Genomic DNA, 23,461 nt, shown 5'->3' with positions numbered 1-23,461 from the left:
CCAGGGTTTGAAGTCCCACAGGGTCTTTCAGGCTTCTCTCACCCTCAGCAGCCCCTGCACCCGCATCCGCACCTACACCACACCTGCACCCGTGTCACCCACACCCGCGCAGTCGGCCCCCAGGCTCTTGGCCTCTCTTCTGCGTGGGAGTGCGCTGGGCCCCTGAGCCCGCTGACCAGAGCCCCCTCCGCCTCGGGTGCAGCGAGATGACCTGGCCGGCGTCGGTGGCGCTGCTGGGAATGGCACGTGCACAGGCCACACGTTCTCTGTGCGATGGCCTCCCGGGCTAGAAGTTTACGTAAAATGCCTTCTGTGGGGCGGACATCCAGTCGGTCCGAGTCTGTCTGCCCACGGCCCGCGGGTCCCTGGTGTCATCCTCTGCCCCCGGCGGTCACAATGCCGTCACGGTGGGAACAAAGCACTTAGGCCTGACTCGATCCACCCTGGCTCCCCACCAGGGCCCGATGCCCACTCCGCCATCCCCGGCCGCCTCTGTCCCTCTGTCCGAAGGGCTCCGCAGCTCTCCTGCCCGCTCTGTCCTCGGGGCCTGGAGCTCCTTCCCCACATTCATCCTGTCATTCCACGGCTCTCCGCGAGAGCCTGGCTGCAGGCCCGCCCTGGGCCGGGGCCGGGGCCAGAGCTGTGGGGTGGACGCATCAGATACCACCCCGCCCTCGGGCTCCTGGCCGGGGGTGGCCCACAGCCTTCCCAACACCAGGACACCGGGGGCTGAGAGCACAGGGGCCTGGGGCTGACGGAGCCCGGGAGGGTCAGACAACGGAGTCCTGGAGGACAGGCCATCGGGGAGGTTGTGGCATGGTGGGCTCACGGCACGGGAACCACAGAGCAGAGGCGGGGGGAGGGGTAAAGTGGGGGATCTACGGGGCGCTCACCCCGTGGCGATGGGGTGGGGCGCCCTAGAGGTGAGGGGGGTAGGGGCCGCACGGGGCTCACCGTGCTGTCTCGCCCCCTAGGACTCTGACCCAGGACGACCCGGGTGACAACCAGGTCACGCTGGAGGAGATCACACAGATGGTGAGCCGGGCCCCCTGATGGCGCCCAGTCCTGTCCTGTGCCGGCTCCCCAGGGCGGGCGTCCCAGAGCACACAGGCAGATGACTCGGGGCAACAGAGACCAGTTCTCAGAGTGCTGGGGGCCAGGAGCCCGCGAGGAAGGTGGCGGCTGGGGCCCGGGGGACGGTCCTTCCCGCCTCTTCCAGCTCCTGATGGCCCCACAGTCCTCGGCTTGTGGCCGTGGGTCTCTGATGCCTGCCTCCTCCCTGTCTTTCCTCCACACGTCTGTCCCTGTGTCCACACTGCTCCCTCTTACAGATGCCAGTGCTGTTGGATCAGTCCCCCACCCCGTGTCCTCATCTCACCCGGGCACATCTACGAAGACCTTGTGTCCAAATGAGGTCGCGTCCCAGATGCCAGGGGTTAGCAGCACCTCTGTTTCGGAGGGAGGAAATTCGGCCCGTGACACTCCCGCCCCTCCTCTCTTCACCTCTGCCCCCACCCCAGCCCCTCAGCTCCTTCTCTGCTCACCTGTCCCTGGAGGGGGCAGGTCAGAGGTCAGGCAGTGGTCGGTGCGTGCTAGACTGAGACGCGAGGTGCTCTTCCCTACGGCAGCGAGTTCGCATCCTCACCGCGTTCATGACGAGGCGGCTGAGGGTGGGGGAGGTGACGGGCCTCACCCGAGGTCACGGTGTCAGCTCAGAGGGAACTCCAAAGTGGGCGCTGGTTCACACACCTCACCGCCTCATCCCTGAGAGGCAGGTGTAACTCGCCCTGCCCGGAAACGGGGGAGCCCAGGGGAGCTCGGTGCTTCCCACAAGGAATAGGGGGCTGATGGTGTTCCACGCCGTGGAGGGGAATGATGGTCTCGCGTGCTCCCAGGGCCTGGCCGGGCCCACTGCCTTCTCCGGGTCAGGGATGTGCCCCGCGTGCCCCCCAGCATGCCACCGTGAGCCACCCCAGAGTCCTGGGCCCCTGCCACCACGGTGGCCAAGGAAGCTCAAGGCAGACTGGTTTTCACCGCCCCCCCTCAGGTAGAGGCGGCACCCCCCCCCCATGCTGCCTCACCTCTCAAACTGGCTGACTGACCTCCTGTGCTTTCTGCACTCAGTGTGGGGACTCAGGACTTGGGGCTCTGGGCCCACTGCTACCCCCCACCTCCTGACTCCAGGCCCTGGGCATGGGTGAGGCCCCCCATGGGGGAGCACCTGCCTACATGGGGCCCACATCCTGCCCCCCGAGCGCACTCCGGCTGGTGCCCCCGGGCAGGGAAGTTGTTCATGTACAGTCACCAGATCGACCCTTGGGGCCAGGATGCTGGGTGAACCCTGGGAGACACTGGCTCCATCCTGGCGCCTCTCTGCAGGGGCTAGACCGCACTCGTCCTGTTTCCCACCGGACCAGAATGTTTGCCTTCAGGAGCGGGAGAGCCCTTGTTCCCGGCGAGCAGCCTGCAGCTCTTGGGAACAGAGCACCGCTGAGCCGCCCTCAGCCCTGCCCTGACTTGCTCCCAGTGCCCTGAGAGCCTGTGGGGGCACAGTCTGTGTGGACGAGGCCCCCATGGCCTCACCAGAGAGCCCAAGGACTTTTGCAGTGAAACTTTGACAGGCCCCGTGACAGGTGGAGGAAGGTGGAGGTCTGAGCTCTGGTTCAGGGTCCCCTTCTTTCCTGGGTGACCAAGAGGGAACAGGGTCCACTTGCTGAGCAAATCTTCTGGCCAAGTCTCTCTGCCCCTGGGCCGACCCCCACAGGCCTCTCCCCAGCGGAGGCCAGCCACTGGCCCTCAGCCCTGATGGATCAGCTATCCTGGGCCTTCGGAAGTGGGCTGGGCTGCCCACCTGCCTGCCGGGGGCTCCCCCACATGAGGGTCCTTCCCCCAAAACACCGCACCCTGGGTGGCATCTATGGCTGCTGTCCCCGAGTCCCCACCGCCTTCCTGAGGACTTGTCATCCCTGATGGCTTCATGTCCCCACACTCCTGCACACAGGCTTCTGGCCTGGGGTGACTGTGCCAGGGGGACGCATGGCTACCCCAGCACGCACACGTGCACACGCACACACGTGCACACGCAGACGAGAGAGTGAGTTCCTCTGCCTCCCTGCATTCTGTCTCTGCCTGGTCCTGTGTCTCTGGTCCTTCTGTCCCAGTGTCTGGCAAGGACCTGGCAGTGTGACCCTCAGTGACGCTGCTCAGGGAGTGGGAAAGAGGGAGGGAGGGAGACTGTCTCGCAGGGATGGCTTCCCCCCCTTGAAACGGGATGGACCCCATGCCCTTGTGATGAGTGCAGCTCTGGGGGGCTCAGCCCAGCCCCGGGGGCCCCTGGGGAGAGTAGCTGGCCCCTTCGTCCCACGCGGCCTAGTTGGAGGTCGGGGTGATCCTTGCTGCTGGTTCTTCTGCCAGTGGACACAGGCCCCTCCCAAGGCCAGCAGACTCCCTCCCCTCCCTTCCACTGCCACCGCGCCCCCGGAGCCAGCAGATCTTCCATGAGGCCTCCCCATGTCCACCTCTTATCAAATCCCTGCCACGGGGACCTTGGACCCCTCGCAAGTGTTTCCCGTGGCCAAGGGGCCCAGGTGGTGGCACCTGTAAGGGTAGTGTCCATGGAAGCCCCCAGAGACACGAGAACCCCAAGACAAAGGCCAGACAGCCACCTTCTGGGCCCAGGACAGGAACACTGCCCCAGGAGGCTGTCACACCTGTGAGCCCACACCTGCTGATGAGTTTTAAAAGGAAAGGTTACAGAAGTGGGTATGGGTCCAGACAGAATCTGAAGGAGGAGACGGGTCGCTGGGAGGTCACAGGCCCCAGGCCCAGCCAGTGACCCAGTCGTGATCCTCGGGAGCCTCTCTTGTCTCATTCATGCTCTGGGGCAAGGTGGACCCGTTGCAGGGGAAGCGGTGACTCAGGAGCACGGGTGCACACTCGGGGCACCGCGAGGTCCCGGCTCCCTTTGCCCTTTCCTCCTCTCCCTCCCTGCACCCGCCAGCCACCCGCTCACCAGGGGTCACAGCGGGGAAGTGGCCAGAAATCGGGAAGGGCCTGACTCAGGACTTGCTCCCTCAGGCAGAAGGCGTGAAGGCAGAGCCCTTTGAAAACCACTCAGCCCTGGAGATCGCCGAGCAGCTGACCTTGCTGGACCACCTCGTCTTCAAGAAGATCCCTTACGAGTGAGTGGGTGCGGGTGCGGGCCCTCCCTCCTCCTCCCCGGGAGTCGGCTTTGGCTGTGCCCCGGGAACACACGCAGGAGGCTCCCAGAGCCGCGTGAATTCTCCGCAGGAGGAACAGAAATGTGTAAATGCGTGTGTCGGCAGGCACGAGGGAGGGTTCTCTTTGCCGGCCCCAAGGGCCCACCTTACTGTGAGCTGCACGCGCACACACGTGAGTGCTTTTCCAAAAGCATCTCCAACTCCGCATTCTTACTCTGCAGGTCTGGGAAAGGAGTGTGTGTGTGCTCCCCCCCTGGGAGCAGAGCGTGGGGACAGCCCCGTGGTCTGGCGCACCTGCCCTGGTTTTCAGTTTTCACGTTTATGTCTGAACTGGGGGCAAACCTCCTTGTGAGTCACTGTTGCCGTGAGTTCCTGCCAAGGGCCTGAGAAGAGCTTCCCGAGATTGGCGTCTCTGGGTCTGAGGCTTCTGGTCCCTGCTTTCCAGAAAGGCGGCCCCGCCTGAAACTCCCCAAGGCCCTCGCTCGCGAGCATGGAGGGTGGGAACCCGCCTCTTACCCTGGATGCGAAGCAGGTGTCACTCCCGAAAGGCTCCCTGTGGGAGGAGCAGCAGATTTCTGAAACACAGCTCACTCCCCTCCTGCCCACGGCGCCCTGCCCGGGTCCCCCACGGTCACAGCCAAGCCCAGAGCTTCCCTGGGAGGCTCGGGCCGTGTGGGGGGGGCCCGTGAGGTCGCCATCCCGGAACACACAGCCGGCTTGGCCTGCAGGCCCCTCTGTCCTTCCACTCGGCCCGTGTCGCGCCTCTGTCCCTGTCCTGCAGACAGCTTCTGCACGAGTTCTCCGTCACAAGCAGGGTGCAGAGCGGACTCAGCCGTGACCGCGCGCTCACTCCCACTTCCCTCCTCGTGTCGGCCTCACGACAGCCCCGTGAACAAAATAGTCACTGATCCCGTTTCACAGATGAGGGAACTGAGGCCGCGAGCCCAGGGTCCCGTCCAGAAAGTTTCTCCCTCAGAAATTGGAGCCTCCAAAGGCAGAGAAAGCAACATCACCCGCCCGGTGTCCTTCCTTCCCTCAGGGAGTTCTTTGGACAAGGCTGGATGAAGCTAGAGAAGAATGAGCGGACCCCTTACATCATGAAAACCACGAAGCATTTCAACGACGTGAGTACGGTGGAGGGGGTGGGGGGGGAGGCGGTGCCCTTCTGTCCCGGGTTTTCCTTCCGCAGGCCCCTCAGGGTGCCAGGTGGAGGACAGGTTCCCCGCGAGGCTAGCGCCTGACCGTCTGCACTTTGTGTGCATCGTGACCCCACGAGCCCTAAAGGACGGGGGCTGTTACCCCTACGTTGGTCTAAGGAAAGCCGGGCTCTCAGGGCCCTTGCCCTGGGGGCTCCTGAGTCATGTCTGGGAAGCAAGGAAAAGTCCTCCCCCGGCACGCAGCCCTGCCCCAGCCCCTGAACCACAGGCCCTTGCACCCAGCCTGGAAAGAGCCCCGAGGGCACCTGCGTTGGCCTCTAAGTTCCCCTGAGCTGAGTCATCCCCCCCAAGGGAAGGCCCTTGAGGAAGGAGCTGCACACGATTCCTCTAGTCCTGACCTCCTGGCCAGGCTCCCTGGTCAACACCCGCATCAGGGAGGGTCTGCGGCAGCGGGAGGAAAAGAGAGACACGGCCACACTGCAGCTTGGGGTCAGGACCCCCGCAGGGCACCCAGCAACAGACAGAACCCAGGCCACACGTCCAGCTAGAGACAGTGCGCGAAGCAGGTGGGCAGGTCCTGGGAACGCGCGGCAGCCCCGGGTGGCAAAACCCGGCCCCTCGCCCTCCCCCCGGCTCCCATGTGCGCCCAGGACCGAAGTGAGCCAAGGGCGGGGCATGAAACCAGTGTTTGCTGCCCGTGTGCGGCATGCCAGGCACTGTGCCCAGGGCTTTGCAAGCATGGTCTCATTTACCCCTGTTATTCTCACTTTGTGAATGGGGAAACTGAGGCCCAAGGGGGGTCAGTTTCATCCCCAACATCACACGGCAAGACAGCCTGCCTCCGAGGGCCGCCCTCATCACCACCTGGCGTCTGGCCATCTCTCTTAGAATCCGCCCTGTCCCTCAGACACAGAATGTGCACCTCCGTGGTGGTGACCATCACGGCCCGTGGCTGTTTCTAGATCTCTCCCCGGCTGGGTCTGCAGCTTCCCACGCCGTTGTCTTACTGAGCGGCACTGACCAGGCTCTCCGGGATCAGGGCGAGGGCAGAGTCGGGGGGCACCCCTGCTGCCCGCGGCCCCCTTGCGGCAGACTTGAGTGCAAACATCGATGGTGAATCTTGGTGTTGGTTCTGAAGAGAAAGCTTCTCATTTTTCCCCGTCGAGGATAATGTTTGTTTCTTTATCAAGTTAAAGAAATTCTTTTCTCTTCTTGTTTGCTGACGGTATTTGCCACAGATCGGTACTGAATGTTATCAAAATTGCGCGCATCTATTGAGATGGTCACGGCTTACCTCCTTTAAACTGTTGATGTGGTGAACGACGGTTACAGATTTTTCTCTAATGTTCGCCCTTCCTTTCGTTCCGGGGACAGACCTAACCTGGTCGTGGCACGGCAGACAGGTGGATGTGTGATTTTCCTTCTCGTGTCATCTGCATCTGCTTTTGGTATCAAGGTTATACTATCTTCATGGAGTACGTTGTGAGATACTCTTTTTTTTTTTTTCTATTTTCTGGAAGGTTTCACAGAGGTACTCCTTTAAAAAATTAGTATAACTTGGGGCACCTGGGCAGCTCAGTTGGTTAAGCGTCCGACTTCAGCTCAGGTCATGATCTCGTGGTTCGTGGGTTCGAGATGCACGTCGGGCTCTGCGCTGACAGCTCGGAGCCGGAACCTGCTTCGGATTCTGTGTCTCCCTCTCTCTCTGCCCCTCCCCCGCTCTCTCTTTCTATCTCTATCCCTCTCTCTTTCTCTTTCTCTCTCAAAATTAGTAAATCTTAAAATTGTTTTCAAGAGTTACAACATATGTACTATTTCATGTTTTCGTTCCTCCCTAATTCTCTTCAGTGGTTTTCCATTCTTAAATAGTTTTACAAGCCATCCTTTGGACATACATCCTTCAGAAATTATATTTGAGAAGACTTCTTGGCAGTAAAGGCCTACAGTTTTCATTCACCTGCACGTGTCCTTGTCTTTTTTTTTTTTTTTAATTTTTTTTTTCAACGTTTTTTATTTATTTTTGGGACAGAGAGAGACAGAGCATGAACGGGCGAGGGGCAGAGAGAGAGGGAGACACAGAATCGGAAACAGGCTCCAGGCTCCGAGCCATCGGCCCAGAGCCTGACGCGGGGCTCGAACTCAACAGACCGCGAGATCGTGACCTGGCTGAAGTCGGACGCTCAACCGACTGAGCCACCCAGGCGCCCCTTTTAAGATTTTATTTTAAAAAAATTTTTTTTTTTTCAACGTTTTTTATTTATTTTTGGGACAGAGAGAGACAGAGCATGAACGGGGGAGGGGCAGAGAGAGAGGGAGACACAGAACCGGAAACAGGCTCCAGGCTCCGAGCCGTCGGCCCAGAGCCCGACGCGGGGCTCGAACTCACGGACTGCGAGATCGTGACCCGGCTGAAGTCGGACGCTCAACCGACGGCGCCACCCGGGCGCCCCTAACCTGTATTTATTTTTGAGAGAGGGAAAGAGACGGAGCATGAACGGGGGAGGGGCAGAGAGAGAGGGAGACACAGAATCGGAAACAGGCTCCAGGCTCCGAGCCATCAGCCCAGAGCCTGACGCGGGGCTCGAACTCACGGACCGCGAGATCGTGACCTGGCTGAAGTCGGACGCTCAACCGACGGCGCCACCCGGGCGCCCCACGTGTCCTTGTCTTAATTGTTTGTAACAAGTAGTCTTCTTTTTTACTTTTTTTTAATAATTATAAATTCATAGGAAGTTTCAGAGAAGAGCACAGGGTGAGCCAGCTGCTGCCCCAGCTCCGTGTGTTTCTTGCTCCCTGACTCCCCAGGTCCCGCCCACATCTGATTTGTGCGTGTGTGTGTGTGCGTGTGTGTGTGTTCACTGAGGGCAGGGGGACCTCTGCCACTTTATATGTGAGCCCAGTGATGACACAAGGTGTGGGTCCCCTCCAAGCCCCAGCCGTGTGGGGGAGACGGTCTCGGAGCTGGGCTCCTCCTTATTCTTCCAGGCGAACCGTGCGATCACTTTGTCAGGCCCTCAAGAGAGCTCTCATTGTGTGTTTTATTGGGTCACGTTGAAGTCACGTATTAGTTTAGAAAAATGGCATATTTATATTCTCCTTTGGGAATTGGATCTTGTTCTTCGTAATCCAAACCTTTATAACCTTTGGTCAGTTGTTTTCATGCAGCGTCTTCGGAAATCCTCAGATATTTAAGTTCTTAGGTAGTTTACACATTCCCATTGGAATTTTGAGAATATTTTCCATGGTGTTTTCCAGTTGGTATTGCCGGTGTTATAGGAAAACTCGTTATTACGTGTCGAGTGTTTAACCAGCCACCCTCATGAGCTCTGTTAGTTGTCCTGGTAGTTTTCCAGTGTATCCTTTTGGGATTTTCAAACGGGCAGTCATATAATCTGCAAGCAATGGTGATTTATCATCTCTGCAATACTTAGCCTCTTATTTTTTCTTGTCTCATTGCATGGGCTTAAAGATCAGTAACTTGATTGCTTCAGAGATCATCCGCAACGAGGACATCAACGCGAGAGTGAGCGCCATCGAGAAGTGGGTGGCCGTGGCCGACATATGCCGCTGTCTGCACAACTACAACGCCGTCCTGGAGATCACCTCGTCCATGAACCGCAGCGCAATATTCCGGCTGAAAAAGACGTGGCTCAAAGTCTCCAAGCAGGTGCGGCGGGAAGCCGGCGCCATCGCCTGCCTGGGGCCGGGCTGGGGCCGGGGCGCCAGAGTGCTGGCCTCCGGACATCCGGAGGCGGGCGGAGGACAGGGTGGAGGCCAGCGCTTCCTTGTAAGCCCTCTTCCGGGAGAACCTCTTCTCCTGTATCACCTGAGACCAGGTATCAGGCCCGCATATGTGGTGCTGGGACCCATGAGACTTTAATTCCCACTTGAGAATTCATACTCCAAAGACAAAGGTGGAAGAGTGATTACTGGTCCCGATACTCTTGTCCTTGGGTTGGGACAGAAGGGTGGATGCCACTCTGGATCTGCAGGGTCGCCGGGACGGGGCCGGACGAACTTGCAGATCCCTTCCCGGGTCTCTGATTTCTCTGGCCCTTCTGGCCGCCAGGGAGTCCGCTGGTCCCTGTTACCCATGGGTAGTTGGTGACCTTAAATGGGAGCTTGATCCTTATTCACTCAGAACATGATTCTTCCCTGGGAATGAAGTTCCCTACACTGAGGTCACGAGGAGGTCACCGAGGCCCTAAGAGGAGGGTCAGTGGGGCACTTGGGCCCCCTCCTTGGTGCACATGGTGTATGCCCGGACCCCAGCCTGCACGTGTGCAGGAGGCTGGATGGGTGCCACCGAGGGCAGGGTAAGCCTCCAAAGATACCAGTGACTTGGCCACAGCGTCTGGTCCTACGACTGGGTGGGCCGTGTGGGGCCCAGGGTCTCCAGGGTGCCTGTCTCCTCTGGATTTACATACGGTGCCCGCCTCGCTGTTCTCTTTATTGCCTGCCCTCTTACCATCCTCACGCCCACGACAGGTCATGATTCCGCCCCCACGAGCAGGCATCGGGTCCATACATCCCTCCTCCCTAGAAAAGCAGCCAAACTCAGGAAGCCCTGGGATGCTGCCCTCCCTGCAGTGCGGTCACTCTGGCCCCAGATGACGGCGTGACTGCAGGGTGCCTCCTGCCCCCCGTGACGCCAGGCCTCTTGCCTCCTAACACACAGAGATGCCAGGGCTGGGACGGGCAACGGAAGGTGCCAGCTTGTTAGTGGGCTCCTGGAAAGAACAGAGCCTGGACGCACAGGGACTCAGGCCGCAGGCACATCTGGCCGCTCGTGGCCACAGTGCTGTGAATTCCTGAGCGGGCCGCTGCAGAACCCCCAACTCATCTGAGCCGACTCGGCCTGTCAGGGAGCAGACGGGTCTGTCGGCGGGTCTGATGGCCATTCCAGGCCCGTGTCTTTCTTCTGCCCGTTCTTCAGAACGGTGCTGTCTTCTCCGGAGGCTCCCACCACAGTGGGGGCTCCGTAACTCTTGGCCTCATTCTTCAGCATCACCCTTATTGTAGAGTTGGGAGGGAACCTCCTTAACCATCCCGAAGTCTCCCGCTGTCTCAAGAGGGTGCACAGGGAGGGCAGTTAGAGATCAAGAGTAACGGCCAGGCCTGCGTTCTCGGATGTCATTCAGGACCCGGGCATCGGCGATGCCTCGGAAAGCACATCGGGCTCACACGCCCTGTGGCGGCCTCGCCCAGCCCTCAGCTTGCACGTCTGCACGGCGCCTGGCCCGCACCGGCCCGGGAAGGATTGCTGCGTCTCTGCAGGTATCCCGTGGATACTTGTGACCCCCACCCCCAGGCCCCTGGAACGGCCACGTGTCTTAGAGGCGTGAGGTGCAGCCCCAGCAGGTAGTTGTTATCATTGGCTCGCATGTGCCTGAAGCAGAAAAGCATTCTGTCCAGTCCAGGCCAGCCCTTGGCTGGAGCCGAGCAGTCAGGCTCAGTCAGGGACTTCTGGGTCCGTTTCCCTGTTCTCTCCTTCCCTCCCCCAGCCTCTCTGAAAGGGTGTCCCCCTCCAGGAGAGGACGGATGGCGCCCCTCCATGGGGCGGCGCAGGTGACTGCCGGATCTGCGTGTCTCCTCTCTGGAGGACAGTTGAGTCTCAGTAGGGACAGAAATCTCTCCTCGGCTGCCAGTACTCTGGGGCTCCTCTGCGAGGGAGCAGCCTTGGCCGTCAGGAAGCATTCTGTTTGGTGAAGAGGGAAGATGGGATCTTCCTTCAGGAGGTTCTGTGACCACCTTCCTTCTCAACACAACAAGGCCGGCCCCTTGCTCGGTCTCTGGTTTCAGCGACATGTTCCAAGGGCTCCCTTGTTTCCACCCTCCCGGCAGAGATGCCCAGAATCCCAGGGGCCTGGGTCCCATTGAGCACCAAAGGACGGAAACTCCTGGCCCGGCCGCTTCAAGCTGGAACTCACTTTGTAAGCGGCGGCGGCGGGAGTATCCAGGGGCCTCCCAGGCTGCAAAGCTCCTTCGTGGACAGCGGGACACCCCAGAGGAGCACAGATGTGGAAGGAGTCTAAGCGTGCCCATCTCAGAGCCACAGATCGGTCCCAAGTGTCTACCCAGTCCCCCACACACATCAGAATATCCCCCATGTATCCTCAGGACTGCTAGCATGGTGGTACTTCATCCGGAGCTAAGTGGCCAGCGGGGCCTACCCTCCCATTTTCCAGACTGAAAGTGGAGGCCAGCCATGGAACAGGAGCGGTGTCTGTGGGCTTGCGGAGGGTGTGTGCAGAGCTGCTGTGGCCCCAGGGCCAGGACACTGGGCCCCCACATCTGGTCTCCGGCTGCCTCGGGGCCATTCCTCTGCAGGCGAGTGGGGAGGAGGAGGGGGCGGGCCCAGCTCTGGAGAGAGAAGTCTAGAAAGTACAGGAGAAGCGGAGGCCCGGGGCCGCGGTTGACGTCGGCACCAGGCTGCGGGCCGGTACCTGAGGGCGGCTGCGTCAGGGGCACAGAATCACGGCCCGTGGCTGTGTCTCCGCCACCAGGTCCACACGCATTTCTGCTTTGAGCAGGGCTGGTCAGGACCAGGTGACGGCTCCCCATCCAGGAGGAAGCAGACTGGATGGGCCCCTCGAGGACCGCACCCCGGTCCCTTCTCCCATCTGAATCAAGTCTCAGTGTCGCTTTCTGCAGGCAGATTTCTCAGGAACGTCTGGCCCAAAGCTGAGGGGTGTGCTCGGCCCGTGTGACCAGCGTCCCCTCCAGGCCACGTGCGCACAGCTGGCCTCCAGCGCCCGTTCTCGGTTACGGCCTGGATTTTGAGGGCGGGAGCTGGAGAGGTGGGGTCGCTAAGCCACGTCGCTGTTGCATAAGTGAGGGACCCGGGGACCGCCAAGACCAAGGGACCCCCGGCCGGCAGGGAAAGGACCGCAAAGCCAGACCCTGGGCAGCCTCCGTGGCTCCCGTCTGCTCCCTGCAGACAAACGGGACCCTCAGCTGGGGGCTCACTCTTCCCCATCACGGTCTTGTCTTCTAGGTGATCAGTTCACCTGCCATCTTTTCTCCTGACTCTTACGTTAGTGCGGCATCCTGAGATACACAGGTGTGGTTCTGTGCCCGCACCCTTGGCCGCATCCCTGGGGTTGAGGGCACAGGAAAGGCCACGGAAGTGAAGCCACGGCCACTGCTGCGCTCTGCTCCGGAGGGCCCCTTGCAGTTACCCGGTCCCACCCCCACCCCGGTGTCCGGGTCCGTGTTTGCAGGGGTGAGACCGGCACTCAGATCCCCCGCATCGCCACCCCCGTGCTTCTGAAGGGTGAGAGGACAAGGGTCCGTGGCTGACTCTTCAGGAGTTGGGGGGCGGTCCCCAGAAACGCCCTGCCCTGCGAGGAGGCAGAGCAGGGGCGGCCCCGGAGCCCGAGGGCGGCCCGTGGACCGTGGGCCGGTGCCTCGGGCCCCTGCGAGCCGCGCGTTGGTAAATGCTTCTGATTCTTTCTAGACAAAAGCTTTGATTGACAAGCTCCAAAAGCTTGTGTCATCAGAGGGCAGATTTAAGAATCTCAGAGAAGCTCTGAAAAAGTAAGTGTGTGCCATTTTGTCACCGTTATTTTTCAAATCGTAGAACCGCATTGCGGAGGCCTCCACGCGCCCCGTCTGGCTGCAGCAGGAGGTCCTTGTGTCTGTCTGTCCGTCCGTCTGCCCACGCGGCCCCTGGGCTCCCCAGACCTCTAGGGTGGGTCGGCTTGGTCCTCCACTGTCTGCTAAAGCCATCCCAGTCTCCGCGGCAGTTCCGGGCGAGGGGAGGGGCAGCACGCCCGAGTCCCAGCACGCGGGACGGCCGTGGCCCCAGACGCCTCGACGCTGACGCACACACATCCCCACAGTTCAGTGTTTCCGACATCAGGGAAGGTTGTGAGGTCAAGGTGTTTACTTAATGGGATCGCGTTTTCCCGTTTTCGTTGAGAATTAGTCATGGGAACAGGTGCGGTTTGCACAAACGGCATCTGGGAATCGGAGAACACAGATTTGCCGATGTCGCACCTGACCGCTGGCAAGGCGGGCAGGTCATCACTAGAGCAGGACCACGCCACGCTGAGGGGCCGTCTCGTGCCACGTGGGCTGTTGAGCGGCAGCCCCGGCCCCTGCCCACCAGATGCCAGTGCCTTCCCCAAGTCCTGACGACCAGAGATGCCCCCAGACGTTGCCAAGTCCCCGGGAGAGGCAGTCGCCCCCGAGGAGGCCCGCCACCATGAGGCGGGTCCTCCCGTCCCGTTCCTCCAGACAAGGACACTGAGGCGCTAGTGGCCGTCACAGAGCCGTGTGGCCGCGGTGACAGAGCCAGGCCCTGGCCCAGGCGGCCTGCAAGGCCAGTGCTCTGCGGTTCGCCCGAGGGCCCGGGCCCTCCCAGCGCATCGGCCTCAGCCCCTTGGGGCGCACGGCGGCCACAGGCTCACGCGCGAGGGCTCTGGGGTCACCCCCGCTCGCTCGCTCGCTCGCTCGCTGTGCGCCCGCAGCCTCTGCGTTAGTCCCTGCCGTCCTTGGCGAGACCCCGGGGCCGCCCCCAGTCCCGGCTCCCTGCAGAGCGCCTCTCCCGCCTGTCGTGCGGAGTCACGCGGCCACTGCCCCCGGGGCCCGGGGACCGCGTCCAGCCCTTGGCACACCCGCGCCCCGCCCGTGTGCCCTCATTTCCCTCCCGCCGCACGCGGGCCGTCCTCCGCCACCTCCGTGTGCCATTGCTGCGTTCATCTGCACCGCGTTCGTCCTCAGATGTCCCGCCATCTGTGCTGTCTCTGTCGCGCCCGGGCCCCCCGGAGCCCGTGGGCTGTGCTTGTGCGGGCCGCCTCACCGCGCATTCACCCACCTGTCCGTCTGCCGGGCACCCTTCCATCCGCCTCCCGCCCATGGCTTCCTTGTCTGCCGTCGCCTCTGTGGCCTGGGTCTGTCTCGGTAACCGCCCCCTCCCCCCCCCCACCCCCCCCCCCGTCTTCCCTCTTTCCCGGGGGCTCCGGTCAGCCTGTCCCAGACGCCTCTGCTCCAGGCTGCAAGGGGGTGGGGGACCTCAGGCATTCAGGAGCTGAGACCTTTATGCAAACCGGGTTATCGCTTTATGCACACGGAGGCCACGCCCTGCAGGGGAAGGAGAGACGGGGGACGTGGGGCGAATGTGTCCTGCACCCCTTCTCCAGAGGCACCGTAGAGCTGTGCTGTGTGAACCCCGGGGTCTTGTCTCAGCAGAGGGGGAGACAGTGGTCACAGGAAGGAAGGGAGAGGTCAGTCTTGAGCACAGCCGGTGGCCTGCCCGGACGGGGCCTCCTGTGTAGCCCATCGCTGGAAAGGTTTCGTGCCCGCACGCAGGCTAGTGAATGGCCTTTCCCGGCCGAGACTTCACCCCTACGTCCTACTCCCCTCCCCTCAGCCACACTCTTAAATCCCCCCGGGCCCACCGACAGCGCGTGCCCTGTGCACCCCCAGTCCCCTGCCCAGGGCCCCCGAGCATGCCCCCGTCTGCCCTCCTCATTCCCCGAGCCCAGAGACCACCCTTCCGGTTCCGTGCAGCAAAACGTGGCCAGGAAGTCAAGTCCTCAGTAGCATTTGGTCACCAGCCCCGCTGGGGTCAATTCTGGGATTGCCCACCGGCCTAATCTGAACCCAGCACACGTTGGCAAATCTGTACTCGGGCTCTGCTTTGATGGGAAGCCCTCGTTTGGAGGAACGCGGGGCCACGCTCCCCGCGGGCTGCGGCCGCCCTGAGCAGAGGGCTGTGGGGGACCCGGGCGGCTCGCTGACCACCAGCCCGTCGCCACCCGCCCTTCGCAAGGGACAAAATCCATCCGTGTGGATGCGAGGGGCCCAGGGGTGGCCACCAGGCCACACACTCATTTCCACCTGTATTTTCTGCTCGTGACCACACAGCAGAGCCTAGTCTCCTGCCGAGACCACAGAGCAGTGGGTGCCCTGGTGGCAAAACGACAGTGGACTGCGACCCCCACCCCCACTCCTGGCCCCACTGCAATTTTTCCCCCAAAATCTGAGCACCTCATTTCTCGCACTGCATGCCAGAACTGGGGCTCCAGCCCACGTGGCCAGCCCGAGGGCCCCTCACACCCTCTTGGGAGGGAGAGGAGATCCCTAAACAGGGGCAGCGAGGCGTGTGAGAGAGAGGGCCACTCCCCAGGCTGGGGCAGGGCCGAGGGGGGAGAGCTGAACTCCCCACGCTGGGGCAGGGCGGAGGAGGAAGGGCTGACCCCTTGGTGGCCAGCCCGTCAGGCAGCCACACGGAGCTTTCAGCTGCTGGGACCACGTGATCTCCCCTCCCACATGACGTCATCAGGAATTTCTTGGAAGATGGTGGGGGACCCCAGACAATCCCAGGCAAGGCCTAGATGCCAGTGTCACCAGGAGGCGGCTTCCCGCATCCAGGCGCTGCCTGGAAAACCAGAGGCCGTGTTTAGAATGGGAAGCGGGGCGTTTTTGTCTCTTCCCTAAAACAGCAGGTTACAGGCGGGTGAGGGGTCTGTGAGGAGAGGAAGCCGCCCCGCATCCGCCCTGAGCCAGGGCAGGGCCGGACCCCGCCCGAGGGGGATGAAAATGCCCACACGGGGAGTCCAGAGCCGGCCAGGGGTCACAGGGGCGTGGCCTACAAGGAGCCCTCTGCGTGTGTCCCTTTCGTTCAGGCGCTCCCGCTGGGTCCCCACACAGTGGCAGCCTTCCGGGACCCTCCACAGCCCCGTGCTCCCCACGCCTGCCCCCAGCGTCCAGCGCCACGTCGGCAGCCCCACACGCTGACCAGCACGGCTCTGGGTCCGGGCCGGTTGTTTGGTTACGCGGATGGACTTGCCGTGTGCACGCGCGTGCACTAACCGTGTGTGCGCTTCCCTGGGCCCCTCCTTCCAGGCGCCTCACCCGGAAGGCGGTGACCAGGGACAGAGCGGTAATGGGGCTGTGACTCCAGGTGCCCACCCGCCACCGTCCTACAGAGGGCTCCTGAGCCCGGTAAACGCATCAGGGGAATACACGTCCACGATCAGAGGAACCCCTGACTTCCCACTGCTCCGGCAGTCGGAGACCCTGTACGGCCTCCGGGAACACTCTGCGTGTTCCTTCCCTGCGGCCCCGGTCCCCCCTCCCCTCCCCCCAAGACAGGGGGTCCTTCCGGCCCTCCGCGTTCCTAGTCACCGTCAAGAGCAGAAATAGCGGGCGAGCAGGGAAGCCCCTCTCGGAAGCCGCTGGCCAGCGAACCCCCCCCCCCCGCCCCCCCCAGCGCTGGCTACAGAGTTGCTTCTCCGTCTCCCGACTAAGTCCCACCTGCCGCCCAGACTTGGAGGATGATGGGCGGGGTCGGAGAGCCTGACCTGTGACAGTCACAGACCGTGTGGTCCCGCAGGACCCTGTGTGTCTTGTTTGTTTTTTTAAATCACAACCCAGTAAGAACACTTTTTTTTTTCCCACAAATACATACACGGAAACAGCAACAAAAGTTTCACAAAACAACATGTGCTTTTGGCCCGCGTAACCAACTCAGATATTTTCTTTTATTCTACTTCTGGGTTGTTGTTGTTTTCGTTCTTTAAAAAGCTGATCAACGCTTAACGTATTTTCACCACCCAAGAAAGAGTCAAGACCTACAGGTCAGAAAACAACTCTGGCCACGGTCTCCCTCACCCCCGGGCCCACCTCCATCCCGGCTTTGCTGCTCATGTGCCGGCGGGATCCGCTCTCCGTAGCTTCCTTATAATTAACTCACGTTTTCCCCGAGGTAAATTGAAGTAAGAAGGAAAAGCGTGTCAGAACAGTAAACGGGGAACCACGAATACGAGGTTGCCACGATAAACAGACCCGGTGAAAACAAAGCGGTTTCTCGCTTCTGGCAGGGATCCTGGTATTTGTCAACACCCATCCTGAGACCTGTTGCCATTTGTCCAAAAAAGAAAGCAACAGGGGAGGACAATGGCCAGTGTCAGAAGGCGTCAAAGCCGTACGACCGCCGGACGAAAACCGGATGTGTTTTTCCCCTCGTGCATCCGTGCTACTTCATGTAGCGTGGGCGCATCACCTAGCCTGACCTCCTAGACCTGTCTGGGCAATCGGCCCCGTCGTGTGAGGGCGGCTGGACCCTCGGGTCAAGGGTCACACGCCTAGCAGGCGAGGGGCAGAGGCCGGGTTTCTGTTCTTGCCCCACAGACCTCCCTGCCTCTCCTTCTTCCGGAGTGGCGGGTTGCCGCGTGGCCTCGAGGAGACAAGGTCAGAGGTCGAGGAGCGGGGGTCGCCTGCCCCCCGCAAGTGCGCGCGGCCAGACTGGCCGTGTCTGCGTGCTGCGCTGCGCTGAGAGGAGGCTGCGGGGCGCCATCAGGGGTCCCCTGAGGGCACGACCCGGAGCTCTGCCAGAGCACGGTGGCCGCCGGACCCACGCAAAATCGGGCCCCTTGCTGGGGCCCCGCCCAGAGGCTCCAGGGCGACCCCCTGTGATGAAACTGTAGCAGCAGCCCCCCAAGTGGGAGCGGCGTGGTCCACCACTGCTGGGTCGTGTCTCCCAAAATGCTCCCTCCCCAGGAGGTCACTTGTTAGGGACGCTGGCCCCCAGCCCCCTGCTTAGAAGCCACTTGTGGAAGGGGACCTCGAGGGCTGGGGTTTGCCTGCTCCGGGACCCCGGTGCTCAGGTGGGCAGGAGATCCCCGTGGGGCGAGCGGCCGGTCGAGGCAGAGGAGGAGTGTCAAGGAGCGGAACGACACTGGGGGGGGGGGGGGGGGGGGGGCTGGGTAGCGTGGCTGGCGGAAGGGGGTGGGGGCTGGCAGGTCCCCTGGGGGGTGGGTCTAGGGCAGGGCTGCGCGGAGGGTTTCGCGGGGCAGTCAGGCGAGGGGGCTGGGAGGCGGCCGGCCGTGGAGCCCGGGGCCCGCGGCCCCAGAGGGCTGACGCTGAGGCGGCTGGCAACCCCGGGCCTCCGGCACGCGCACGCGGGGCGTTCTGTGTCCGTGGACGCCCGTGTTTTCAAATGAAAAACGTTTGTCTGATGCCATTTGCTTCGAAGTTGCGACCCGCCGTGCGTCCCCTACCTGGGGATGTACCTCGCTGACCTGGCCTTTATCGAAGAGGGGACGCCCGATTGCACGCAGGACGGCCTGGTCAACTTCTCCAAGATGAGGATGGTGAGCCCCCCGGGGCAGAGGGGGGCCGGGCAGGGGCGCGTCGCAGCGCGGGCCGAGTCCCGGCACCGCCGGGCCCGCGGTTGAGCACGCGCACCCGGCAGCCTGGAGCTGGCTCACAGAAGAGCGGCCCGGGGCTGGCGGGGCTCCGTGGCCCGCCCGAGGTCACCCCGCGGGGGAGGGGCAGAGCCGGCCACGTGAAGCCAGTGGCAGACAGAATCCGTAGGCGGCCCCTGCCGAGCAGGAGGAGGGAGCCGGGGCCGGTGCCGTGGCTCCCCCGCCCGCCCGCACGACAGCCTCGAAGGGCTTCCGTGTGACGCGGTTTCCAGTCGACACGGGGCTCCCTAGGAGGGCTTCTCTGCCACCCGCAAGCCACAAGCACCGTCCTGGTGACAGCACGGGGCCCCGGCACCCACGCACAGGGGGCACGCGGAACGTGGCGGGTGCCCGGCTTCTGCTCAGAGGTGGGCACCGTTTGGGGATGTCGGACAGCCTGCCCTCTCCGACCGAATGGTGCTTTTTCTGTCACGTAATCGACCTGTAGACTCTTTACTGGTGTCCCCCCGGACGCAGATCGCCGGGGCGAAGGAGGCCACGCGCCTCCATGGGGGCTCTCGGGAGGCGGCGTGTGTGTGTGTGTGAGCCGAGAGACCGACCTCGGGCTCGGCTGTCGGTGCCCCGTCCGCGCCGCGGAGCGGAGGGGCTGGGGGAGCCCGAGAGAGCAAACCGTCTTCTTAAACTGTCCTCGTCCTCGCAGATATCTCACATCATCCGAGAGATTCGCCAGTTCCAGCAAACTGCCTATAAAATAGAACACCAGGTGAAGGTAAGCCGGAGGCACTTTCCCCGTCACCGGGGCTGTCCCTCGGGCACGCGCTCCCTCCGCCAGTCCGCACCCCTCCCTGCACACCCAGCCCCTCTCCTCCCCCGACCCCCCGGGGCCCCGCTCAAACGCCAGCTTTTCCAAGAAGCCTTCCCTCCGCCCCGACCAGCGGTGAGTTCTCCCCGCTCCACGGCTGGTGCTGAGCTTGCTGCTCCCGTCTGATTTTCACCTGCCCCGGGACGGCTGGAGGTCACGTCTGGGCCCCCTCCCAGCCAAGAGAGGCAGCGTTTACAACATCTTTTTGGAAAGTGACGCCCCCTAGTTACAAAGTTCAGAGCTGGGAAGGGCTCACGGTGGAAAGTCCCCCGGCCGAGTGCAGCCGTTTGTGGTGTGGTTTTCCTTCTGCCCTGGGTTTCAGAGCAAAATAATAATAATAATAATAAAGCGACAACTGAAAGAGCCTCGAGGAGAACTTGGCGAAGCGGGGCTGCCCGTGCGGCTTGGGAGCTGCCCCTCGAGGCACCTTTACTTGTAGGAATCCAGCAGGTGACGCGGGAGGGCGGACGGAAGGGTGATTCTGTCCACTCCGCGATCTCGCCCCGGAGCGAGCCGTGCGAGGCCGGAAGCGCAGCCTCGGTTTCCCCTTTCTCCTCTCGGGGTGAATGTCGCTCAGCCTGATGTGTATTCGGCATAAACGCTGAAAGAACACGTGACCCACTCGCCACCTAGGTCCTACGACTGACATCTTAGAGGGTTTTTTCCAAAGTACGAGCCCAAAATGCTTCACCTAGAGTTCAGCCAAGGGTGACGTTGGCCACACATGACTTCATATCCCCGTCAGGCGGCAGTCAGTAATAATAGCCGGCCCACGTGAAGACGGAGCGCTGGCTCAGACGCGTTCGCCCCACCCCCGCGGGGGCCCCGTGTCCCCACCGCCTGCCACTTGCCCCTCGCCTTCCTCTCGCCAGGTGACCCAGTACCTGCTGGACCAGTCCTTCGTCATGGACGAGGAGAGCCTCTATGAGTCTTCCCTGCGAATGGAGCCCAAACTCCCCACCTGAAGCCGGCCCGGCCCGGCCCCGGCGCCCCACGGACACACGCGGTGTGATGTGTACATAATTGTCTGGTTCCTGGATTCTCCTCTTTAGTATGTGCTTCTCCAAGAATACAAATCCGTTCTCGTTCTTAGAACCCCGTAGAACCGGAACAGGAGCCTCCGCTCCGTGTGAGACTTCGCCCCCCCCCCAGCCCCCGCCCCCCCGCAGCGCCTGTTTCTTTCCAGCCGCGTCCGTAGCCTTCCCAGCCCCCCACTCTCTCGGACGGGGAGACGGAGCCCGTGCAGACGCCAGCCTGGGCGCCACCCTGCTTCTGTCCTTCCGCGGCCCAGGCCTCCCCCTCTCCCCGGGCTGAGGCGGCCCCCCCCCCCCGGGTGCCCTCCCAGCATGTTCCATGTAGTCGTCGTAACGGGGGGGGGGTGGGGGGGTGGGGGGAGGCGGGCGGGGACCGCACCCTGAAGTCCAGTCATCCACGGATCTTCCCGCTGACGGCGATGCCAGTTTCCAAAGCAGCTTTTTCAGCCAAAACCACAGGGGTCAGAACTCTCCGTCTCCCGGTAACCTGGACGGAGGGGGTCCTCTCCGCTGAGAACCACGCCCCGCGACACCAGCACACCACCTTGTGCAGGCCCCACGTGCTCCCTGCTCTGGGAACCACACCAGGGTCTCCGTGAACCCGGCCGAGGCCCTGGAGCGTCCCCAGGGGAACGGAGTCACGACACAGAGTCGCATCGACTTCTGTCGGCCGCTGCCCGGCATCCGCTGCAAGTCGGGGACCCAGAGAATGTCACTCGTCTCGTAGCCGCCTAACGGTCACCGCCAGCTTACGTTGAGATGCTCCGAGTCTGTTCGCTTTGTGAAAATAGTGCCACGCCGTAGAGCTAGGAAATCAGTGAGTGTCTGTGTTGCACACACCGCAGTCCCGTCCGAGCGCCTTCCAGCAGGAGTCCGGCAGCACCCGTTCCGCGAATACCCCCACGTGCTGTGACGCCGTGCGGCGGGGAGAGCACAGTCAGCTCCGCGCGGCTGGCATGCCCCAGGACGGCACACAGGCTGCTCCTGCTGTAAGCAATACCTTAGTGGTATGAGAATTCTATTCCTAGTCCTAAAATATTTCCACTTACAGCTTGTTTGGAAAAAAGAAATTTCCATTTTTGTAAAAATATATGTTTCCTGATTACCTCTTGCTAATAAATTTCTTCTATCTCAGGGTGAACAGTGAGTCTCGACGGGTTTCATTCGTGCACTCAAGGGGAATCTGAGGAGCGCTCGGTCCTCACTGGAGCCCGGGCAGGGACCGGAGGGACAGGAGGGACACAAGCCCTGCCCTCGGGGACACGCGGTCCGCAGTCCAGTTATCCGCTGCCCCGGAACAATCGCGCCGAAATTTAATGGCTTGAAACAGTTTCTGTTACACTTCAGAGTCTGGGGGGCCGACGGGGTCCAGCTGGAGTCTCTCTCGTGAGGTCACGGTCACGGCAGCTGGGGCTGGGGGGGGTCATCTGAAGGCTCGACTGGACGCGGGGTCTGGGACAGCGCTCTCCGTGGCGGGAAGGTGGTGCTGGCTGGGGGCCGAGCTGGGCTGTCCCCCTGCCCCCGCCACCCACACCGGGCCTCTGCGTGTGGCTGGGTTCCTCCCGGTCCCAGAGCCACCTTCCAGGAGGCTGGGGAAAAGCTGAAGGGCTACTTGCGACCCAGCCTCAGAGCTCCCGCAGTGTTCTATTGATCCCACGCCGTCCCCAAGGCCCGCTGGGTCACCAGGGGATCGAGCTGCGGGAACAGAGGATTTGCAGCTTCTTCAAGTCACTAGAGAGACAGGCCACTTCAGCCATCACAGGAGGGGACAGGAAGGGCCTTGGGGGGCAGCGGAGGAGAGGACGTGGGGGAGGGTTCAGAGAAGCCCCGCAGAGATGGAGGGGGCTGCGAGCAGGGGCGACCCGCCAGGCAGGCAGGGAGGGAGCGCACCCCAAGCAGGGAGGTTAGCGAAAGCCCAGAAGCATGAGCGCGTGTCCTCGTCCGGGCAGCAGCTGGCATGAGGGGCAGCACAGGGGTGGAAGTGATGCGGAGGAAAGCAGATGGTGGGAAGCCGGGAGAAGAGAATTCCCGGAGGGGAGGGCAGCTCCCGGGTGGGGCCAGTTGAGGCCTAGGACCTGCCTTGTGGCTGGGACATGACCCCGCCCCCCCACCAGCGCCTCCAAGGGCGACAGGAAGGTGAGAGGGAGTGCACCCCGCCCCGGGTCCACCCCCAATGCCTCCTCACGGTCACTCGTGGAACCTGGGCCCAGAACGCTGCCCTCAGGTACAGGCACGGAACCTGAGGTAAGGCGGGACCCACTTCCGGAACCTCCCAGGGCCACGGCCCCTGGGACCTGCTCTCCAGGTCCCCCAGACCCTTTTTATCCCACTTCTACTGTGACCCAAGCGGGGGCGCCTCTACAGGGACAGGGCCTGGTTTGGACAGCCAGCTTCACCACTCGCCTGCGGGGGGCCCAGCAAGTGACTGAACCACAGGGGTGGGGATACTTCGCAGAATAGAATTAAATGAGCTAATACAGCTAAAGCGCTCGGCACGGAAGCAACGGCTGATGGTGGGGGCAGCACATGACAGGGTCCCAGAAAGATCTCTCTTGGTAAGCCACGGCAGCAGCTGTTACCGTCTGGAGTAAAGGCCGAGCTGGGGCTCCGTGGGCCCCGCCCACCAGCCCAAGTCCCCGAGGCCCAGGCGTGTGCTGAGTGCTGTCCCCTCCTCTGAGGTCCTGGAGGGAAGGAGGAAACCACAACTGGGTGTCCGCGTCCTTCAGGATGGGGACCCCCGCGCCCTTTTCCCCACCACGAGCAGACCCCGAGGCGGCAGGTGCACCGGACCGGAGCTCAACGTGTTTCTTCCTCTGTTCCCGACGGGAGGCAGCATTGCGGCTACTTTGCTCCCTCCCCAGGGGACGTCTGCGGGTCATCACGATTAGTCAGGGAGACAGGTGGACGTGGGACAGCAGCTAAGAGTGCACGGGCTGGCCCCAAATGTCCCGCTGTGAGCCAGGTGGCCCAGCGTCTGCTCCCCGCTTCGCCGCTCACCTGCTGTAGGGCCTTAGGCAACTTCTACGTCTGC

General features: G+C 62.3%; 1 protein-coding gene across 2 annotated transcripts in view; it reads left to right on the top strand.

Moving 5' to 3' along the window:
- Positions 1-21,571, top strand: part of RASGRF1 (Ras protein specific guanine nucleotide releasing factor 1) — a 100,886-nt gene extending 79,315 nt beyond the window's left edge. For both annotated transcript variants that reach the window (XM_058736318.1, XM_058736316.1), the window contains exons 20-27: positions 975-1,035; positions 4,078-4,181; positions 5,260-5,344; positions 8,847-9,044; positions 12,837-12,916; positions 18,363-18,480; positions 19,235-19,303; positions 20,269-21,571. In XM_058736318.1, coding sequence (XP_058592301.1) covers positions 975-1,035; positions 4,078-4,181; positions 5,260-5,344; positions 8,847-9,044; positions 12,837-12,916; positions 18,363-18,480; positions 19,235-19,303; positions 20,269-20,361 — 808 coding nt within the window. In that variant the 3' untranslated portion in view covers positions 20,362-21,571. The remainder of the gene's footprint in view (positions 1-974; positions 1,036-4,077; positions 4,182-5,259; positions 5,345-8,846; positions 9,045-12,836; positions 12,917-18,362; positions 18,481-19,234; positions 19,304-20,268) is intronic.
- The last annotated feature ends 1,890 nt before the right edge of the window (positions 21,572-23,461 follow it).

Source organism: Neofelis nebulosa, chromosome 7, assembly GCF_028018385.1.
Source record: "Neofelis nebulosa isolate mNeoNeb1 chromosome 7, mNeoNeb1.pri, whole genome shotgun sequence".
NCBI lineage: Eukaryota > Metazoa > Chordata > Mammalia > Carnivora > Felidae > Neofelis > Neofelis nebulosa.
The sequence above is the reverse complement of the archived record's forward strand: the minus strand, read 5'-3'. Positions and strand labels throughout refer to the sequence as shown.